Source organism: Ruditapes philippinarum, unplaced genomic scaffold, assembly GCF_026571515.1.
Source record: "Ruditapes philippinarum isolate M1 unplaced genomic scaffold, ASM2657151v2 ctg18415_1_1_1_1, whole genome shotgun sequence".
NCBI lineage: Eukaryota > Metazoa > Mollusca > Bivalvia > Venerida > Veneridae > Ruditapes > Ruditapes philippinarum.
Window position 1 is genome coordinate 1 of NW_026860590.1, and position 17,338 is coordinate 17,338.

A 17,338-nucleotide genomic window follows, 5' to 3' on the forward strand; every position below is an offset into this window, starting at 1 on the left:
AAAAAAACTGTTACTGTTCACCATACACTGTGGAAAACATGTGACATGTTTATAGGCAATCCCATGTTAAATATCTCTACATCATGAAACATCGAATACATAATAAAACATGTACCAGTATTTCTTATGTCTAATCAATTTTATATATTCATGAACATATTGTTCTTTACATTTACAAACTTATCGTTTAAATCTACCTTGTCACATATATTTCACAAATAACCCAGCATTTATCACTTTTACAACATACAATGTATGCAACATATGTTGCAAAATGTAATGTTGTTCAAATTCAATTCTATAAGATGAAAGTTTGCTATCAGATTTGTGAATGGGCGAAATATAACCAGCACTCACACAAAAACTATCATGGAGGTTAACAAACACTTGAATATTTATTGCATTTGTAAGTGCCATTATTTGAGCCGCGTCATGACAAAACCAACATAATGAGTTTGAGACCAGTATGGATCCAGACAAGCCAGCGCATCCATGCAGTCTGATCAGGATCCATGCTGTTCGCTTACAAACCCTTTTACAAGTAGAGACACTGATAGAGCGAACAGTATTGATCCTGATCAGACTGGGCGGATGCGCAGGCTGGTCTGGATCCGTGCTGGTCGCAAACCCATTATGTTGGTTTTGTCACGACGCGGCTCATTTTATTTCTTTTAGATCAAACAAATGACTGTGTACACAGATAGATTAACTGACAGACAAATCAACAGACAGTAAATGTAAATCCATTTCACTTGAGCCTACAATTTATGTTCAGCTGGAATTATTACCAAAAGTGTATATCTTTACAAAGTATGTTTATCAAACATCTATGTGCCTCCTTTTTATGTTAATTTAAGGCTAGACTTTCACCTGGATATAATTGACATGACACCTTAACAATGCAAGATATCTTAATAGCTATTCCTTCAAAAGAAGGTGTTTGTCTGTAAATCCAAGATTAACAGGCACAACCATCTTCCTCATATAGCAGTTATACTTCTAAGAAGTCGACATTATTTCTATCATGATTAATGTACAAGTACTTGTCCCTTTATCTAATGTTTAAACTTAGACTAGCATTCAGGTGTATTGCATGTACTTTTATGCCCTTAAGCATAGGGTTTCTACACTTCAAACAAAACCTTAACATATTAGAATAAATGAAAGTGAGAAATAAAAATATTCATTAATACCTGTGAGTAAAGATGTTTGTATGCTTTTGATTTTGGTGTGAACATCAGCATTAACTGACCCTCATCATTTCTCAGATGGAATGGTATAAATGGTACAAATGTTGAATGGTATTCTATAACTAATACAGCCACTGTGTTGGATGTGTCCTGAAAGAAAAATGATAAGTTCATTTCAAGTTTTTATCAGAATAGGGACATGTTTTTATGAGTTAGAAAATAAATATGTTACCAAGTACTTTAAAAAAGGTTAAAATGTTCATTTACTCTATTTAACATATCTTTACTATTCTCCTTAATAAAGGTGACTGGATTTTAAGACAAATTAATTTATGTTTGCATTTTTGACGGGATGGATCGGATAACTATCAGTGCATTATTTCAGAGCTGGCTAGACTGCTGACATTCCACAAGCAACTTGTATAGTTTCCTCACATTAAATCATTACATCTAGCAGAACTGAAGCCTAAAACTGCTTAATTTCTAACAAGGACTTGCTCTTTTTCAATATTTAAGGTACTGTCTATTATCAAATTTGGGGAAATCAAGGTGAAAATTTGAAGTACCTGGATGTCAGCCTACACAGATGTGATTAAGGTGATTAAGAAACAAGAGGGCCATGATGGCCCTGAGGTCGCTCACCTGTATATAGCCCCCCCCCCCCCCCGGGCCAATTTTTACCCAAGGGCTTTTATTTGAACAGACTTGGTAGACGCCCATAAGAAGATGTTTCATGCTAAACATCTAAGTTCTAGCTCATTGGGTTTTTTAAAAGAAGATTTTTAAGTTTTTACTATACACATATAGTTAAAAACAATGACACCCCTGGGGCAGGGCCAGTTTTGACCCCCGGGCTTTTATTTGAACAAACTTTGTAGATATTTACTTAAAGATGTTTCATGTATAATATCTAAACTCAGGCTATTTGGGTTTTTCAAAGAAGATTTATAGTTTTTGCTATACACATATAAGGAAAATCAATGACCCCCGGGGCAGGGCCAGTTTTGACCCCAGGGCTTTTATTTGAACATACTTGGTAGACACCCATTAGAACATGTTTCATGCTAAATACCTTAGCTCTAGCTCTTTGAGTTCTTTAAAAGAAGATTTTTTAAGTTTTTACTATATGCATATAGGGAAAATCAATGACCCCCTGGGGCGGGGCCAATTTTGACCCCAGGGCTTTTATTTGAACAAACTTGGTAGACACTCATTAGAAGATGTTTCATGCTAAATATCTTAGCTCTAGCTATTTGGGTTCTTTAAAAGAAGATTTTTTTAAGTTTTTACTATATGCATATAGGGAAAATCTATGACCCCCTGGGACGGGGCCAATTTTGACCCCAGGGCTTTTATTTGAACAAACTTGGTAGACATTCACTAGAAGATGTTTCATGCCAAATATCTAAGCTCTAGCTCTTACGGTTCTTTAAAAGAAGATTTTTTAAGTTTTTACTATATGCATATAGGGAAAATCAATGACCCCCCGGGGCGGGGCCAATTTTGACCCCAGGGCTTTTATTTGAACAAACTTGGTAGACACTCACTAGAAGATATTTCATGTCAAATATCTTAGCTCTAGCTCTTTGGGTTCTTTAAAAGAAGATTTTTTAAGTTTTTACTATATGCATATAGGGAAAATCTATGACCCCCTGGGGCAGGGCCAATTTTGACCTCAGGGCTTTTATTTGAACAAACTTGGTAGACACTCATTAGAAGATGTTTCATGCTAAATATCTAAGCTCTAGCTCTTTGGGTTCTTTAAAAGAAGATTTTTTTAAGTTTTTACTATATACATATAGGGAAAATCAATGACCCCCTGGGGCGGCGCATATTTTGACGCCAGGGCTTTTATTTGAACAAACTTGGTAGACATTCACTAGAAGATGTTTCATGCCAAAATATCTAAGCTCTAGCTCTTACGGTTCTTTAAATGAAGATTTTTTAAGTTTTTACTATATGCATATAGGGAAAATCAATGACCCCCCGGGGCGGGGCCAATTTTGACCCCAGGGCTTTTATTTGAACAAACTTGGTAGACACTCACTAGAAGATGTTTCATGCCAAATATCTTAGCTCTAGCTCTTTGGGTTCTTTAAAAGAAGATTTTTTAAGTTTTTACTATATGCATATAGGGAAAATCAATGACCCCCTGGGGCGGGGCCAATTTTGACCCTAGGGCTTTTATTTGAACAAACTTGGTAGACGCTCATTAGAAGATGTTTCATGCCAAATATCTAAGCTCTAGCTCTTACGGTTCTTTAAAAGAAGATATTTAAAGATTTTTCTTTCGGTTGCCATGGCAACCAGAGTTCTGCATGAAATGGAATTCTTTGAACAATCTTGATAGAGCTTCATACAAAGAGTATTCCTGCCAAGTTTCATTAACATTGGCCTTGCGGTATCATAGAAGATGTCCTTAGAATATTTAAAATGTGGACGGACGACAGACGACGGACGCCATTTGGTTGGCCATCCTAAAAGCTCACCTGCACTTTGTGCAAGGTGAGCTAAAAACATTAACTATCATTTCAGACTATGACAATTTGATAGCAAAGTCAGGATCTGTATTCATCAACATAAAAGTAATAAGTTCTAAAATATAGACTGTAACTGTAATGTAGTGAATACTCTTTTAGAACACTTTATTTTACAGTAAATCAATCTTGAAAAAAAATTGTAAAATCACCAATTCAATACTTAACAATGTAATTATTACAAAATTCTATTCAAAAATTGTTTCTAATCTATCAATTATGCTTTTAAACATTTTAAAAGACAGTTTATACAGACCAAGGTAAGGTTATTTATAGAACAATTTGTTTTAAAGGTGACTACCAAAGGAACATTCCTGTTAAGTTTGAATGAAATTGGTTTAGAGGTTTATGAGGAGATGTTGTTTAAAGTAAAAGTTTACGGACAGACGCCGGACAAAAAGCGATCACAAAAGCTCACCATGTCACTTTGTGACAGGTGAGCAAAAGGACACTCATAAGTTTTATAGCTTTCTGACCAATCTCAAAATGTATTTTGTAAATATTGTTCAAATGTTAAATGTTATGTTGAATAAACATGTTTAAACCAATGAGTGGGTCATGTCTGAAAGACTGTTTATACAGACCTGAAGGTCAGGCTATTTATAGAACAATTATTATGTGAATACATACACCATCATAGAATCTTGCAGATCTGATGTGATTCCCATGTAGTACTATGGCACCATACTGATCACAAACTATCACCAACCCATTCTCGAATGCATACAAACAAGCTGAAAAAATAAATAAAAGACATTTGAGCCACGCCATGACAAAACTAACATAGTGTGTTTGCGACCAGCATGGATCCAGACCAGCCTGCGCATCTGCACAGTCTGATCAGGATCCATGCTGTTCGCTTACAAACCCTATTACAAGTAGAGAAACTGATAGCGAACAGCATGGATCCTGATCAGACTGCGCGGATGCACAGGCTGGTCTGGATCCATGCTGGTCGCAAATGCACTATGTTGGTTTTGTCGTGACACGGCTCATTTATTAAATTTTGTCCTTGTTGTTTCACTAATGTTTTATGGCTAATGTCAGTCTTTCATGATGAAGATTTAGGACCAATTACCTCTCCCCTGAATGATTTTGGACTAAGGTTGACACCTGAGTTGTATCATCCACCTTTTACAGCTAGATAGATAGTATAAAAGTACACCAAAATTTAAAAGCTTTTGAGAAAAAAAAATTAGAAGCATTTCGAAGGCATAAAGGGCCTTTAAAAAAGCACTATTACATGAAAACCCTAAAATCAACAATGAATCATTCTTAATTCAAAACAAGACTGGTCTATATCATCAATTTCGCTGGGTAAAAGTTATATCAAGAACTATTTAAAGAACATACCTTCTTCTGGGGGCATACATAAGGTACTTGCACATCCTACATTGATTGGATCTCCAGACAACAATAAAGCACCAAAGTGCTCTGAGAGGCTTTTATTCTCTAACTTTCCCTGGAACAATTTTTTGTCTTCCAACAAATTGGTATGCTGAAATATAAAAACACATTACATTAATTTACTGTAGTAGGCATGAAAACATACAGGTTCTGAAACAACAGTACTGAGATTGTCTCCATAGAGAGTTGTAGTATCCAAAAGCTTTTATTATTGTTAAATAAATACATTTTTGGGAAAAAAAGAAAACCTGATCATTTTTTAATGGGGAGCCTCCGTGGCTGAGAGGTTAACATTGCTGGCTTCAAATAACTTGAACCTAGCTACATTGGGTTTGAGCTGCAATGGGTTTGACTCCTAGCAGGTTGGACTCATAAGATAAAGGTATCCTGCTAACTTACAGAAAGGTCATTAGTTCTAGTTACTAGTAAGTAACTGTTTAAGAGACAGGAAGCTGTTATCTCCTCTGTTAAATGTCACTTAAACAGATGGTCAGAAAATTAACTACAGGGAAGCAACCTGTAATAGTCACTGTCACAGCATGGGAAACTGACAAGTATCAAGTGATTGACAAACGCTTTATTTCTCATGTTATCTACTGAGCAACTGTACCTTCACTGCTTTATCATTATCAACATCTAACATCAAAATATTCCTAACTTCAATAAAATGTGCTCCAAATAATAAGTTTTCTTTCATATTTCTTATTTAAGCTGAGATTACTTTATAATAAGGAAAGTTACTCACAGTCCAGCAATGGTGTCTGGGGATGTGATCTGTCAGGAGGAGATAACTACTGTTCATACCAACACTACCATCTGAAACAAACAACAATATACTCACTGATCTCCCTGTATCTTCAAGATATTTAACCCATAACTTGCTGATTTTTTTAAACAATCTTGTCAAGCTTTCATATCTCATACTGTCCATTATCTAAATTAAATGAAGATACTATGAAAATTGAACATTTAGGTGTGACATACGGACCGAAAGAAGGTAGAACAAAGCAGCAGCTACATGTTTCAATGAACAAAAATTTGGGAGGCATTCAAATGTGGAATACATTCTACAAAATACTTCAATCAAAACAGTGCTTGAAAAAAAACCTTAAAATAAAAATGCCAAATAAAATTTTCCTTTATAAACTTATCATGCAATATGTTTCATCTATGTATTGCCACTTTAACTTAAGAATGAATTTATCATTGCCTAGATTCAGACTGTGCACTTGAAGACTGCCAATCGGGACACAATCATACACATTTGTATAATGATGCAGGGATACAAAAATCATCATAAAAAGACAAAATCTTATGACAACACACATAATACAAAATTTTTCATCAGAATCTTCACTTACCTTTAGTGGCTACCTTGATCTCAGAATCTAGAAAGGTTTCTGAGAAGACGAGTGAGCCCAGGATTGAGCCCGGCTTCTCTTTGCTTGGTATATCATACAATGTTATTGACGCACATTTTACCATGAGATTCCGGCTACCATCTGTCAAGCTGTGAGAACTAAATAATGAAATTACAATTATTTTAAAGTTTATAATTTCATACATATCAAGGTATTCAGCTGTCTTTAAATGTTTGGAGGGTCTGTATCATTATGATATGTAAATATTCTCAATCTAAATAAATCTTCAGCATGAAGAATTCAATACAATAATCATGTGCTGTTATTTACTACAATGAACCATCAAACTTGCATTTGGTATAACAACTATAATCAAACATAAAATGGTCATGATACTACATGGTACAAAAAATCTTATCTGCTTACACCAAGATAATCTCAGTTAATCTTGCACCATTCAACTTATACAATATTCCAGCTTAAAAGTTTAACAACAAGTTCTATGGCAAGAAAAATAAAACACAAAACAATTTTTTTCAAGTAAGCGAGTTTGTTGAAGCAAATAAAAGAAACAGTATTTATTTAGTATTTTTTTTTAAATCAGTGAACTAAGCAAATCAGTCATAGATGCTCATTTTCCAATACATATTTAAAACTGGATTTCCAGCTAAATTTAGGGGCTCAAAACTGGATTTTTTATCGCAAAGAGACAAATATCAGGATTTTATAATCTGATATTGGGAATCAAGATAAGGGTATAAATATAAGTATTTTCTTAAATCCTGTTATGATATCACATATTTGCAAATGTTTTCAACCTACCATCCAGAATGGTCGACAGCTTGTAAGGAGAATTGTACTCTAGGACCAGTCTTGACGTAATTTGTTACAATATCATCCTTAGCCCCTGTACAACTCTCATATAATGTTTCTGTAGCTATGTCTTCAGCCTGTAAATAAAAACATATAACACTGATCATTATAAAACTATAATTATTATCTGAAATTAACATACAGTCGGCATTGTACATGCGTCCACCTTTATTAAGCGACTTTTTTATTAAGCGGCCGCATAAAATCCCTCCCGATGATTTTTACTATATAAGTTAATTCCATTAAACAAAGATTTTATATCGCGACCAGCTGCCACTAAATGTTGGCCCAAATGTACAAAATTAAGTGTTAAAGTATCTATTAAACGGCCGTGACTACCAGCATTCTCACCTGTGTAATCAGCGAGTAGAATTGATGTGTACAAGCAAACAAACAAATATTTTTCATGGTCATTGGTCTAAAAGTATCTATTAAACGACCGTCACAAATAATTGTCTTTTAAAAATACAATTGTTATCGTTTCAAAATCGGAAAGAAAGAAACAGTTTTCCGATCTTTATATTTATTGTGACATATTTTGTCAGAGCAATAACGTATCACAACGCCGCATTTGCACAGTTTTGTCATGTGCTCAGAGTGACCTAATGGGGGTGGAATAGCTTTATATGTAAAGTCAAACCTACCATGTGAACTAAGAACTGATCTTGATTCTAGTAATATTGAGGCTATACGGTTAGAAATGAAGCTTGAAAAACAAAAACCCTTTATTGTAGGATATATTTATAGGCCCCCTTCATCACTGGAATGATCAGATTGAAAATATTTTAGATACACTTTATGTCGAAAACAAAGAAATCATTCTATTAGGAGACTTTAACTACAATTTTATAAATTTAAGCCCAGCAAATTCTAAATGGAAAAAAATAATTAATACTTTCAACTTACATCAACTGATAACACAACCTACAAGAGTCACACAAAATTCCTCTTCCATTATAGACCACATATACACCAATCATCCACAGAATATAAGCTACACAGCTGTTCCAGTGATGTCTATTAGTGACCACTACCCTATTTGTTTTACAAGGAAAACTAATGCAAAAATAAAAAAAGGTCCATTGCATGTAACTATAAACTACAGGTATTTAAAGAAATTCAATGCAGAAAACTTTTTAGTAGACTTATCAAATCAACCATGGTCATTAATTGATGTGTTTACAGAACCTGATGATGCCCTCGACACCTTCTATGATTTATTTCTAAAAGTTTTAGATTCTCATGCTCCATATAAACAAAAAAGGGTTAAACGAAAAAATCAAAATGATTGGTTCACAGATGATATAGCTAATGCAATAAAGGAACGAGATTTTGCAAAAAAGAAAAATAACATTGAGGAATACAAATACTGGAGATCGCAAGTCAAGGTGCTTTCTCACAGATCAAAAAAAGAATTCTTTAATCAGGAGATATCTTCAAACAACAAAAACCCTAAAAAGCTTTGGAAAAATCTAAAAGACTTGAGTGGAAAAGCCGAAAACCACCAAACTAGTTACATTAATGATGACAATGGAATTCCAGTCTATGACCCTAAACAGACAGCAGAAATATTTAATACATTTTTTTCAAATTTATTCAAAAATACAGAAAATATTACAACACTAACCAGTACAAATGAATATATACTCAAAGAAATGTTAAACAGCAAAATTGACCAAAATACACCAAAATTTGATATTCCACCTATAGATCCAAGCCAAGTCAAACAAGCATTAGATTCACTAGATGTTACAAAGGCTACTGGACTTGATGGCATTAGTGCTAAATTTTTAAAAACTGCATCCCCTGTTATATGTAGACCAATTTCTACTATTATCAATTTGAGTATCAAAACAGGTAAGTTTCCTGAAAAATTTAAACAGTCTAAAGTCACACCATTTTACAAAAAAGGACACAAATCAGATAAAAATAATTATAGACCTATATCTGTTCTTCCAATACTTTCTAAAATATTTGAAAAACATGTATCTGATCATTTAAAACAATTCTTAGAATTGTATAATTTCATTTTCAACACCCAATCAGGATTTAGAACAAAACATTCATGTGAAAGTGGCTGCATTGACAAATGTTGTTGACAATTGGATCAAGGCAATAAATGATGGAAAGCTAGTTGGCACAATCTTTCTTGACTTGTCAAAGGCATTTGACCTTGTAAATCATAAGTTACTCATCCAAAAACTTCATTTTTATCAAATTTCTTCTTCTGCAATTACTTGGTTTACATCATATCTTGAAAATAGATCACAGAAGGTCAGTGTATCTGGCAACCTATCAAAATCAGCATCAGTTATATCAGGGGTACCTCAAGGATCTGTCCTTGGACCTTTGCTTTTCATCATATATATAAATGATCTACCACTCCATTTGAAAACCTCAGAGGCAGATCTTTTTGCTGATGACACTACTCTTACAGCAGCAGGTCTCTCTATACAAGATTTACATGATAAACTCCAAGCTGACCTTGACAATGTAAATCTGTGGTGCAAACAGAATGCAATGATGCTAAACGCAAAGAAAACAAAAGCAATGAACCTGTCATCCAATAATAATAAACAACAATTACAACCACTACACCTGCAAGAACATGAAATTGAATTTACTGAAACTGAAAAGTTATTAGGTGTTCATATTGACAATAACCTTAAGTGGAAAACCCAAGTAGATAAGACGTTAAAGAAATGCAATACTCAGTTGTACCTTCTTCTAAGAATAAAACAGTACCTTGATGTAAATACAAGAAAACTGTTCTTTAATGCTTATATCTTACCACATTTAGATTATTGTTGTACAGTCTGGGGAAACTGTAGCAATGAACAAGTTATGGATATAATAAAATTTCAGAAAAGAGCTGCAAGAATCATTCTTGACAAAAGTTATGATGCCCCATCTACTGAATTATTTAATGAATTAAATTGGATAAAATTTGATGAAAGAATAAGATACAAGAAAGCTGTCATTATGTATAAATCATTAAACAATGCTTCATTTCCAAAGTACATGAAAAACAAATTTCAATTTATTCACCAAAAACATGAACGTAACCTCAGGTCAGCAAAAAATTCAGATTTATTTATACCTAAACCAAAAAAAGAAATTTTTAGAAAATCTCTGACTTACTCGGGCCCCAAACTATGGAATAATATCCCTCTCTCCGTATGTAAATCTGAAACTGTTGGAAAATTTCAAGCATCCTATATCAGTTGGAATCTCTCTCAAGTACCTTGATCTTACATAGATTTAGTGTAAAGTAATGTATGTTCATGCATTGTACATGTATTTTGAATATCTATTGTGTTTTTAATTATTTATTGTTTCATAAAGTAATATATTATTATATTTTGTGTTTTCATGTGTATATGTATTTTGAAAACTTCACTGTATAACCATGATGTAAATTATGTATATTTTATGTATATTTATGTTTTTGAGGCCCACATGGAAGATTGGGAAACCAAATGTGTAGCCTCATTAAATAAAGACTTTACTTACTTACTTACTTACTTACTTACTTACTTACTTACTTACCTCCCTTCCAGAAAATCAAATCGAAAATGATGTCGGAACGAGCGAAAAAATGACAGACAACTAATAAGACCAGATATATTGAACAAGGAAATTGTGCATGGAATTGAGTCTGAGTAAATAGCAAATGTCATTGTTTGTAGTCGAAATAAAATCGTGAAACGTAGTGGACTAAACATTACAGAACCGAGCCTTTCATTGCTGATGGTGTAGGTGCTCATCTGATGCTTTATGAAATACATGTAGTACCCCATTAAATATGACCCTTCGACAAAAAAAGAAAAAAAATCCTAGATCTCTAAAAACCTTATTGAATTTGAAATCAGTAGTGTAAAAACTAATTGCTGAAAAAATCAAGAAGTTTAAAACTAATTGCATGAAAAATTATCTGGAGCTCTGGCGATGATTTAAAAATATGTTCAGCAGGAGATGTGTATGAACATATTAACAATATAAGACAATATGCTTTGTTTCATGGTCAAAATGACCTGTTGATAGTATTATGAGTGTAGATCACATTTGTACACAAATTTCTACTAAAAACAAAAACAAACACATATTGATGACTTTTTTTAAAAAAAAGACATAAATGTAATTATGAAACTGTAATACATACATATGGAACAGAATTAATGCATTTATTCTATCTTGCTTGATGACATTGGAACTTGCATTATGCTTAATTCCATCTTGCTTGATGACATTGGAACTTGCATTATGCTTGATTCCATCTTGCTTGATGACATTGGAACTTGCATTATGCTTAATTCCATCTTGCTACATGACATTAGAACTTGCATTATGATTGATTCCATCTTGCTTTATGATATTTAAACGTTGCATTATTCTGGATTCCATTTTTCATTATTTCATTCAAACATTTCGTAGTGACCAATTCTTTCATTGAGTGATAACTATTAAACTGAAACAAGCCATTTGGAATACTAAAATGTTAACGTCTTATACCTTTATGTATAAGCTACCTTTCTTCATGCTCTATACAAACCATTTACGGTTTAGTTTTTTTTTGTATTACTTTTATGTAGAAGTCATTTAAAATTGACTATTTTTTGTTCCCTGATGGATTTTGTTAAAAGGGGACTTATTTGATTTACAGCTCGCATGGCGTGATTAGTATTAGCTTTCGCTTATATCCGTTATTCAGTGTTTATGCTTAATAAAGCTCGGTGTCTGAGGCTTTGTGGATTATGTTTGATCATCTTACATTATGATAAACAATTTAAACAATGTCTAGCGATTTGTGAACTGTTAAGGGGCGAGAACTCTGTTATCGATATCAACGGATTTTTTCCATGATTCGCCTATCATCGGAATTTTCCGTACATGTAAATACATGTATTACGGAATACCGTTAGGGCCATCGTGGTTATACGTTAAAATGCAGAGGGCGACAATGCTATAAATACGTACCAAGCGCTTAATACATAAATTGCAGTGGAAAGAATATAAATACAAGTAGTAAGGATTATGCAATATAATTTTATACATGTATATGTATACAGTCTAATAGAAAAAATATGCTTGTAAACAGTTATTCAATGGGGCAGTTATACGTACAGTGGTGGATTCAGGCCTTGGCTTAAGGGCTGCACCTACCCCAAAGAAACGTTGATGAGCTGGGATGGAATATATACGTGTAAGTTTCATGCAATAGTGGTCATAGTGTACTCCCTTATCAAAACATATAATGCTGTCATCCAGTTGTTAAGCACCTGCCTACGATTGCGAAGGTCTTTATCTAATGACTTGGACATTGAAAAGCAAAACTTATTAATTGGCCTTTTAACTTAATAACTGTCTCAGTCACTAATAGTGGCGAATAGGTATTTAACACATTAAAATATACATGTATAATAAGGAAAGAAGGAAGTTGTTTATTTTTGTGACATGTGCATAGTCAATTACAAATGTTAGGCATATGTTTGTCTGATTATAGATCAGACATCCCGCACACACCACCACATTTACATACATTTGTGCTTAAAGATATACTATGCACATCTTTCAGTAATATATTTTTATCACAGAAATTTATTGAAATCTATAAAATTCTTACTAAATATGTTTTATCTAAATAAAAACACATACACATAATGTATAGGAATCTGCTTTCCTTATTACGGGTCAAGTAAAGTTGTGCCTGTCTTTAAAAGAAACTTCCATATATATTTTTGTAATAACTCTATACATGAATATTCATACTGCCCAATTACAGTGTAAAGTATTTAAATCACAATGTTTGTGTGAAGCCAAATTATATTTATTTTACAAAAAAAAAATCAAGTTTGTACTGTACTAAGTCGTGGCCACGAGTTACTAAGTGACATGTGTGTGTTTTTATTTATCTCTTTAGTTATAGCCCTTTGTTGGGACTATTCTATGATAGAATTGGTCATTTTGTACGTACAAAGGCCTGTTAACATTGTTTATACCATAACTTGAGAGGGACTTAGTCCTGGTTTATTTTATTGGGAAGGGACATTGCCCATGGACAGTAGATATCCTATAAGGATGTTTGAGGTCACAGGTCAGATAAACATGACACTTCATGCAAAATCCTTGTCTGATGAATGATTTAGAAAGAATAAGCCGTAGTTTATATAACCTTAAAAGATCAGTAGATGACACCTAATAATTTTTAGGCAATTTGGTCAGAAATCAGGGTCACAATGACGCTAAATCTTTGACCAATCAATAACTTGTATAAATGGCACTTTTACGGACAAGTGAAGTAGGGGCATCCTTGTTAGGAAAATTCATATAAATAGTGTAATTTGATTGGTTATTTATCTCGTTCGCACGACTTACATGTAACTTTTTCGTGGCCACGACTAAACTTTCTTGTGGTCACGACATGGTAACTTGTTCCAACGACTTATTTATCTCATGGCCACGACTTAGTAACTCGTGGCCACGACTTAGTTATCTCGTTCCCACGACTTAATTACCTCGTGGCCACGATTTAGTAACTCGTGGCCACAACATAGTATCTCGTTCCCACGACTTTAACTATCTCGTGGCCACGACTTAGTAACCCGTGGCCACGACACAGTATCTCGTGCGCACGAGATAAATAAAAACACACACATGTCAACTTCGTGCCACCTTAAGTTTGATAAAATTCAATTTCACTTATCACACACGCTCAAAAAGAAGTGTAAACAATTGTATAAGAGGTGAGTTGACACTTGTAGGATGAGTTATTAGAGACATGTATAACTTTTTTCCACATGCTGCGCGGAATCTTCAAAAACACGCACTTTTCGTCTGTCGCATCGTTTTCTCTTGTTTTTTAGTAAATTTACATGTCAGTCCCCAACTAACACTGTTCTGTATACGCCCCTATATAAAGTGGACGTAACTTTGTTTACTCCACGTGCCAAAATACGGGATCATCCGGAAAATAACGGGATGTACCGACAAAGCGACACCTGCTGTCATAATATGAACACAAATTATTGCAACTCGCATTATGCTTACTGCCAACTGCTTAGTGCGTACTGTCACATGCGACTATAATATCGCTATCGTTGTCATCTTCGTTGTCGATGCGCAGTGATCATGTATTGCATTATATTTGTAATCAGTGAATATATTGAAGCATATGAATGCTAAGACACATCAAATCAGCCAATTATTGATCAAAATGAATAGTTTAATTTGACATAATGTCGACAATATAAGTGGCAGATTTATAGCAAATTAAAGATACAACTACCATGTACATATAGTTATAAAGAATGTTATCTTAAACACCAAACATAATACGTTGTCCTTAAAAAAAAAGATGCAATTAAACATATAGCATATTAAAATATGTGAGTTTGATGGTTTAGTAGGGAACACACAAGGTTGCAATTACATGAAAGTGCATTCAGTAATCATAAGGCATGATTGAATTCAGCAAAACGCAGGTTTTCATTGTCATAAAGAAGTATAGAAGCAAGCATAATGTAAGTTCCGATATCATAAAGCAAGGTGGAATAAATGCATTAATTCTGTTCCATACATACATGATATTGTACAGTTTTTGTTATTATAAAAAGATGTTATTATATCTATGACTTGTAATATAAAAAAGTCTCGAATTTTCCAGAATTCTATTGAGAGACCACTTTATTAAGAGACCACATTGGCAGTCCCTTGAGTGGTCTCTTAATACAATGTCGACTGTATAAAATATCACCATAAAGAACTGTTCACTAATTAGGGGTGAAAATATGTAAGAGGTGAGATAGCTCAATTGGTATAGCCCAGGAACTGTATTATGCGGGGTCCAGGGTTCGAGATCCAGTCAGGCTGCACATTTTTCTAACATGCTTGTATTTAACCAATTGGGCTAGGTATCTGGACAACATTGTTTGTGTAGGCATTGTAACACTAAACATCATTAATCTTTGTTCTACATTTGCGTCTAATGATATTGGTTAAATTTGAAAATTTCTGACTGCCTTTTTTACATAAACTGTCAAAACAGCATTTATTTAATCATTTATTTTACCTGTTTAACACTCAATGAGTTCAGTAAGCTTGAATTCCAGTGAGTACAGCATCTATCATTGATCCGTACAGAAATGTCAACAGCCTAAAATACATATAATCTACAATAAATTTACAGTTTAGTTTAAACATATTCTTTTTAGATTGCTAAAACAAGTTCTATCACTTTTTAAAGTCCGCTTCCTAAAACTAACCAGTACTGGTGTCATAGAGGAATCATAATTGTGACCCTAGTAGAGCTCGAACCCATGATCCCTGGGTTGAGAGACAGACACCTTAACCACTAGGCCACCACTCTCCTTTCATGTACAGTAAATGATATCACTAAAATATGGTTATATAGAATGTCAGTGCCCAGTAACACTAGAAAAACATATATGACCATTTCAAGCTCATTTCTAAATATTTTTACATAATTATTTTAGTCCTAAAATGTTGAATCAACTTTGTTCATAAACAGTTTAACGCCAAATCATATCTCCCAAAAAGCAAATGACCTTATTTAATAGGAAGGATAAAATAACATGCACAATACTTGATCTGCATTTCAGAGTATAATCATGGTAATATTATATTACTGTGGAATTAAAGGTTCGAAGATCTTATCATAACAAAACCGTTCAATCTTGTTGCTTAAAAAGTGGTCATTTACATACAGAACATAACTATTCACTCTTCCCTCATGAATAGTAATGAATAGCTAAATGAGTATCTCCACTAACCTTAGATCTGCACTCGCTTCATAATCTTCTACTTTTGACTCTGAAATTATAAAAGAGGAAAAGCTTAAAAATATACTCCAGCAGCAAGATGTAGTGGTGGTATTGGTAATTTTCACACTGAATCACGGCATAAGCAACACTGAATTTACCATGTTCCTGTGCAGACTGTCAAGCAGTTTACCTTCACTTTAGCAAGGACATGTAACTTCTGTACATGCCAGAGCAGAGGTTCAGTGCGAATGACCGTAGAAAGGACTTCATGATCAATTACAACAAAAGTGACCTGCACCATCCGGGAACCTAACCCAGGTCGCCTGATTCACATTCCAACGCTCTACCTACAGAGCTAACCAGAAAGCTCACAGCAAGATGTCATGATATTTAAACTTATTTGAATTATGCTGAACTTATATAATGGATTTACCCTGCTTAAAATTTGGAACAGTCCATTAAAAGTTCAAGGGATTTCAATTTGAAATTTTATATAATGAGTTACCAACAGTATAGAGTTAGCTCTGACTGTATGGATGTGCAGACCTGTCTAGAACTATACTCATGGCAAATCCTGAGGTGCAAACAAATGTTTGCCATTATTACTCTATAGTGCACTGCAGTAACCATTCACAATAGTGGAAATGTGATGCACTTGTCACAATGTATATGGTACAAAGTTGTACGAGGGTTATCAGTAAACAAATGAGAGTTAGTTTGCAACTTTTGATTGAAAAAAACATAAAGCCACAAAACTTGACATGTAATGTAATTAACTATGCACGTAATCGCACAAGTCATTTAAATAAGAATCGGAAGATAGGAGTCAACCATAGCATCCACAGGAGATTATATTGAGGTACTATGAAGAGATTTTGTAACACTTGTAGTTTTTACGTAATAACGGTAAGCAACTCTCATTCATTTCTGGATGGCTCTCATAACTGTAAAAGTTTGATAGTTCCTTGATATTAGATAGGAAACCCCTCATTTGCAGAGCTCTGAAGTATCTATAGTCAGGGTGTTAAAGGAGTCTGGACAGAAATAATAGATGCAAGCTAATGGATGAGAATAACCCTCATATCTAAATATATTTTAGCAATGAATATATAAATATATGAATCAAATTATGTATAGATTTCTTCAAAAGTGACATCCTCAACATTAAACAATTTGTATATATCTATCCC

At 33.7% G+C, this 17,338-nt stretch overlaps 1 protein-coding gene across 1 annotated transcript; it reads right to left on the reverse strand.

Moving 5' to 3' along the window:
* Positions 1-1,193: 1,193 nt before the first annotated feature.
* Positions 1,194-16,215, reverse strand: LOC132712704 (dynein axonemal assembly factor 9-like; the record flags this gene model as incomplete). The annotated part of the gene is made up of 8 exons (XM_060695119.1): positions 16,158-16,215; positions 15,437-15,520; positions 7,318-7,445; positions 6,496-6,653; positions 5,880-5,950; positions 5,081-5,225; positions 4,358-4,461; positions 1,194-1,340 (listed from the first exon to the last, which is right to left on the reverse strand). Coding segments are annotated over exons 4-8 (591 nt in total), but the record flags the coding sequence as incomplete, so codon positions are not given.
* Between the last annotated feature and the right edge of the window lie 1,123 nt (positions 16,216-17,338).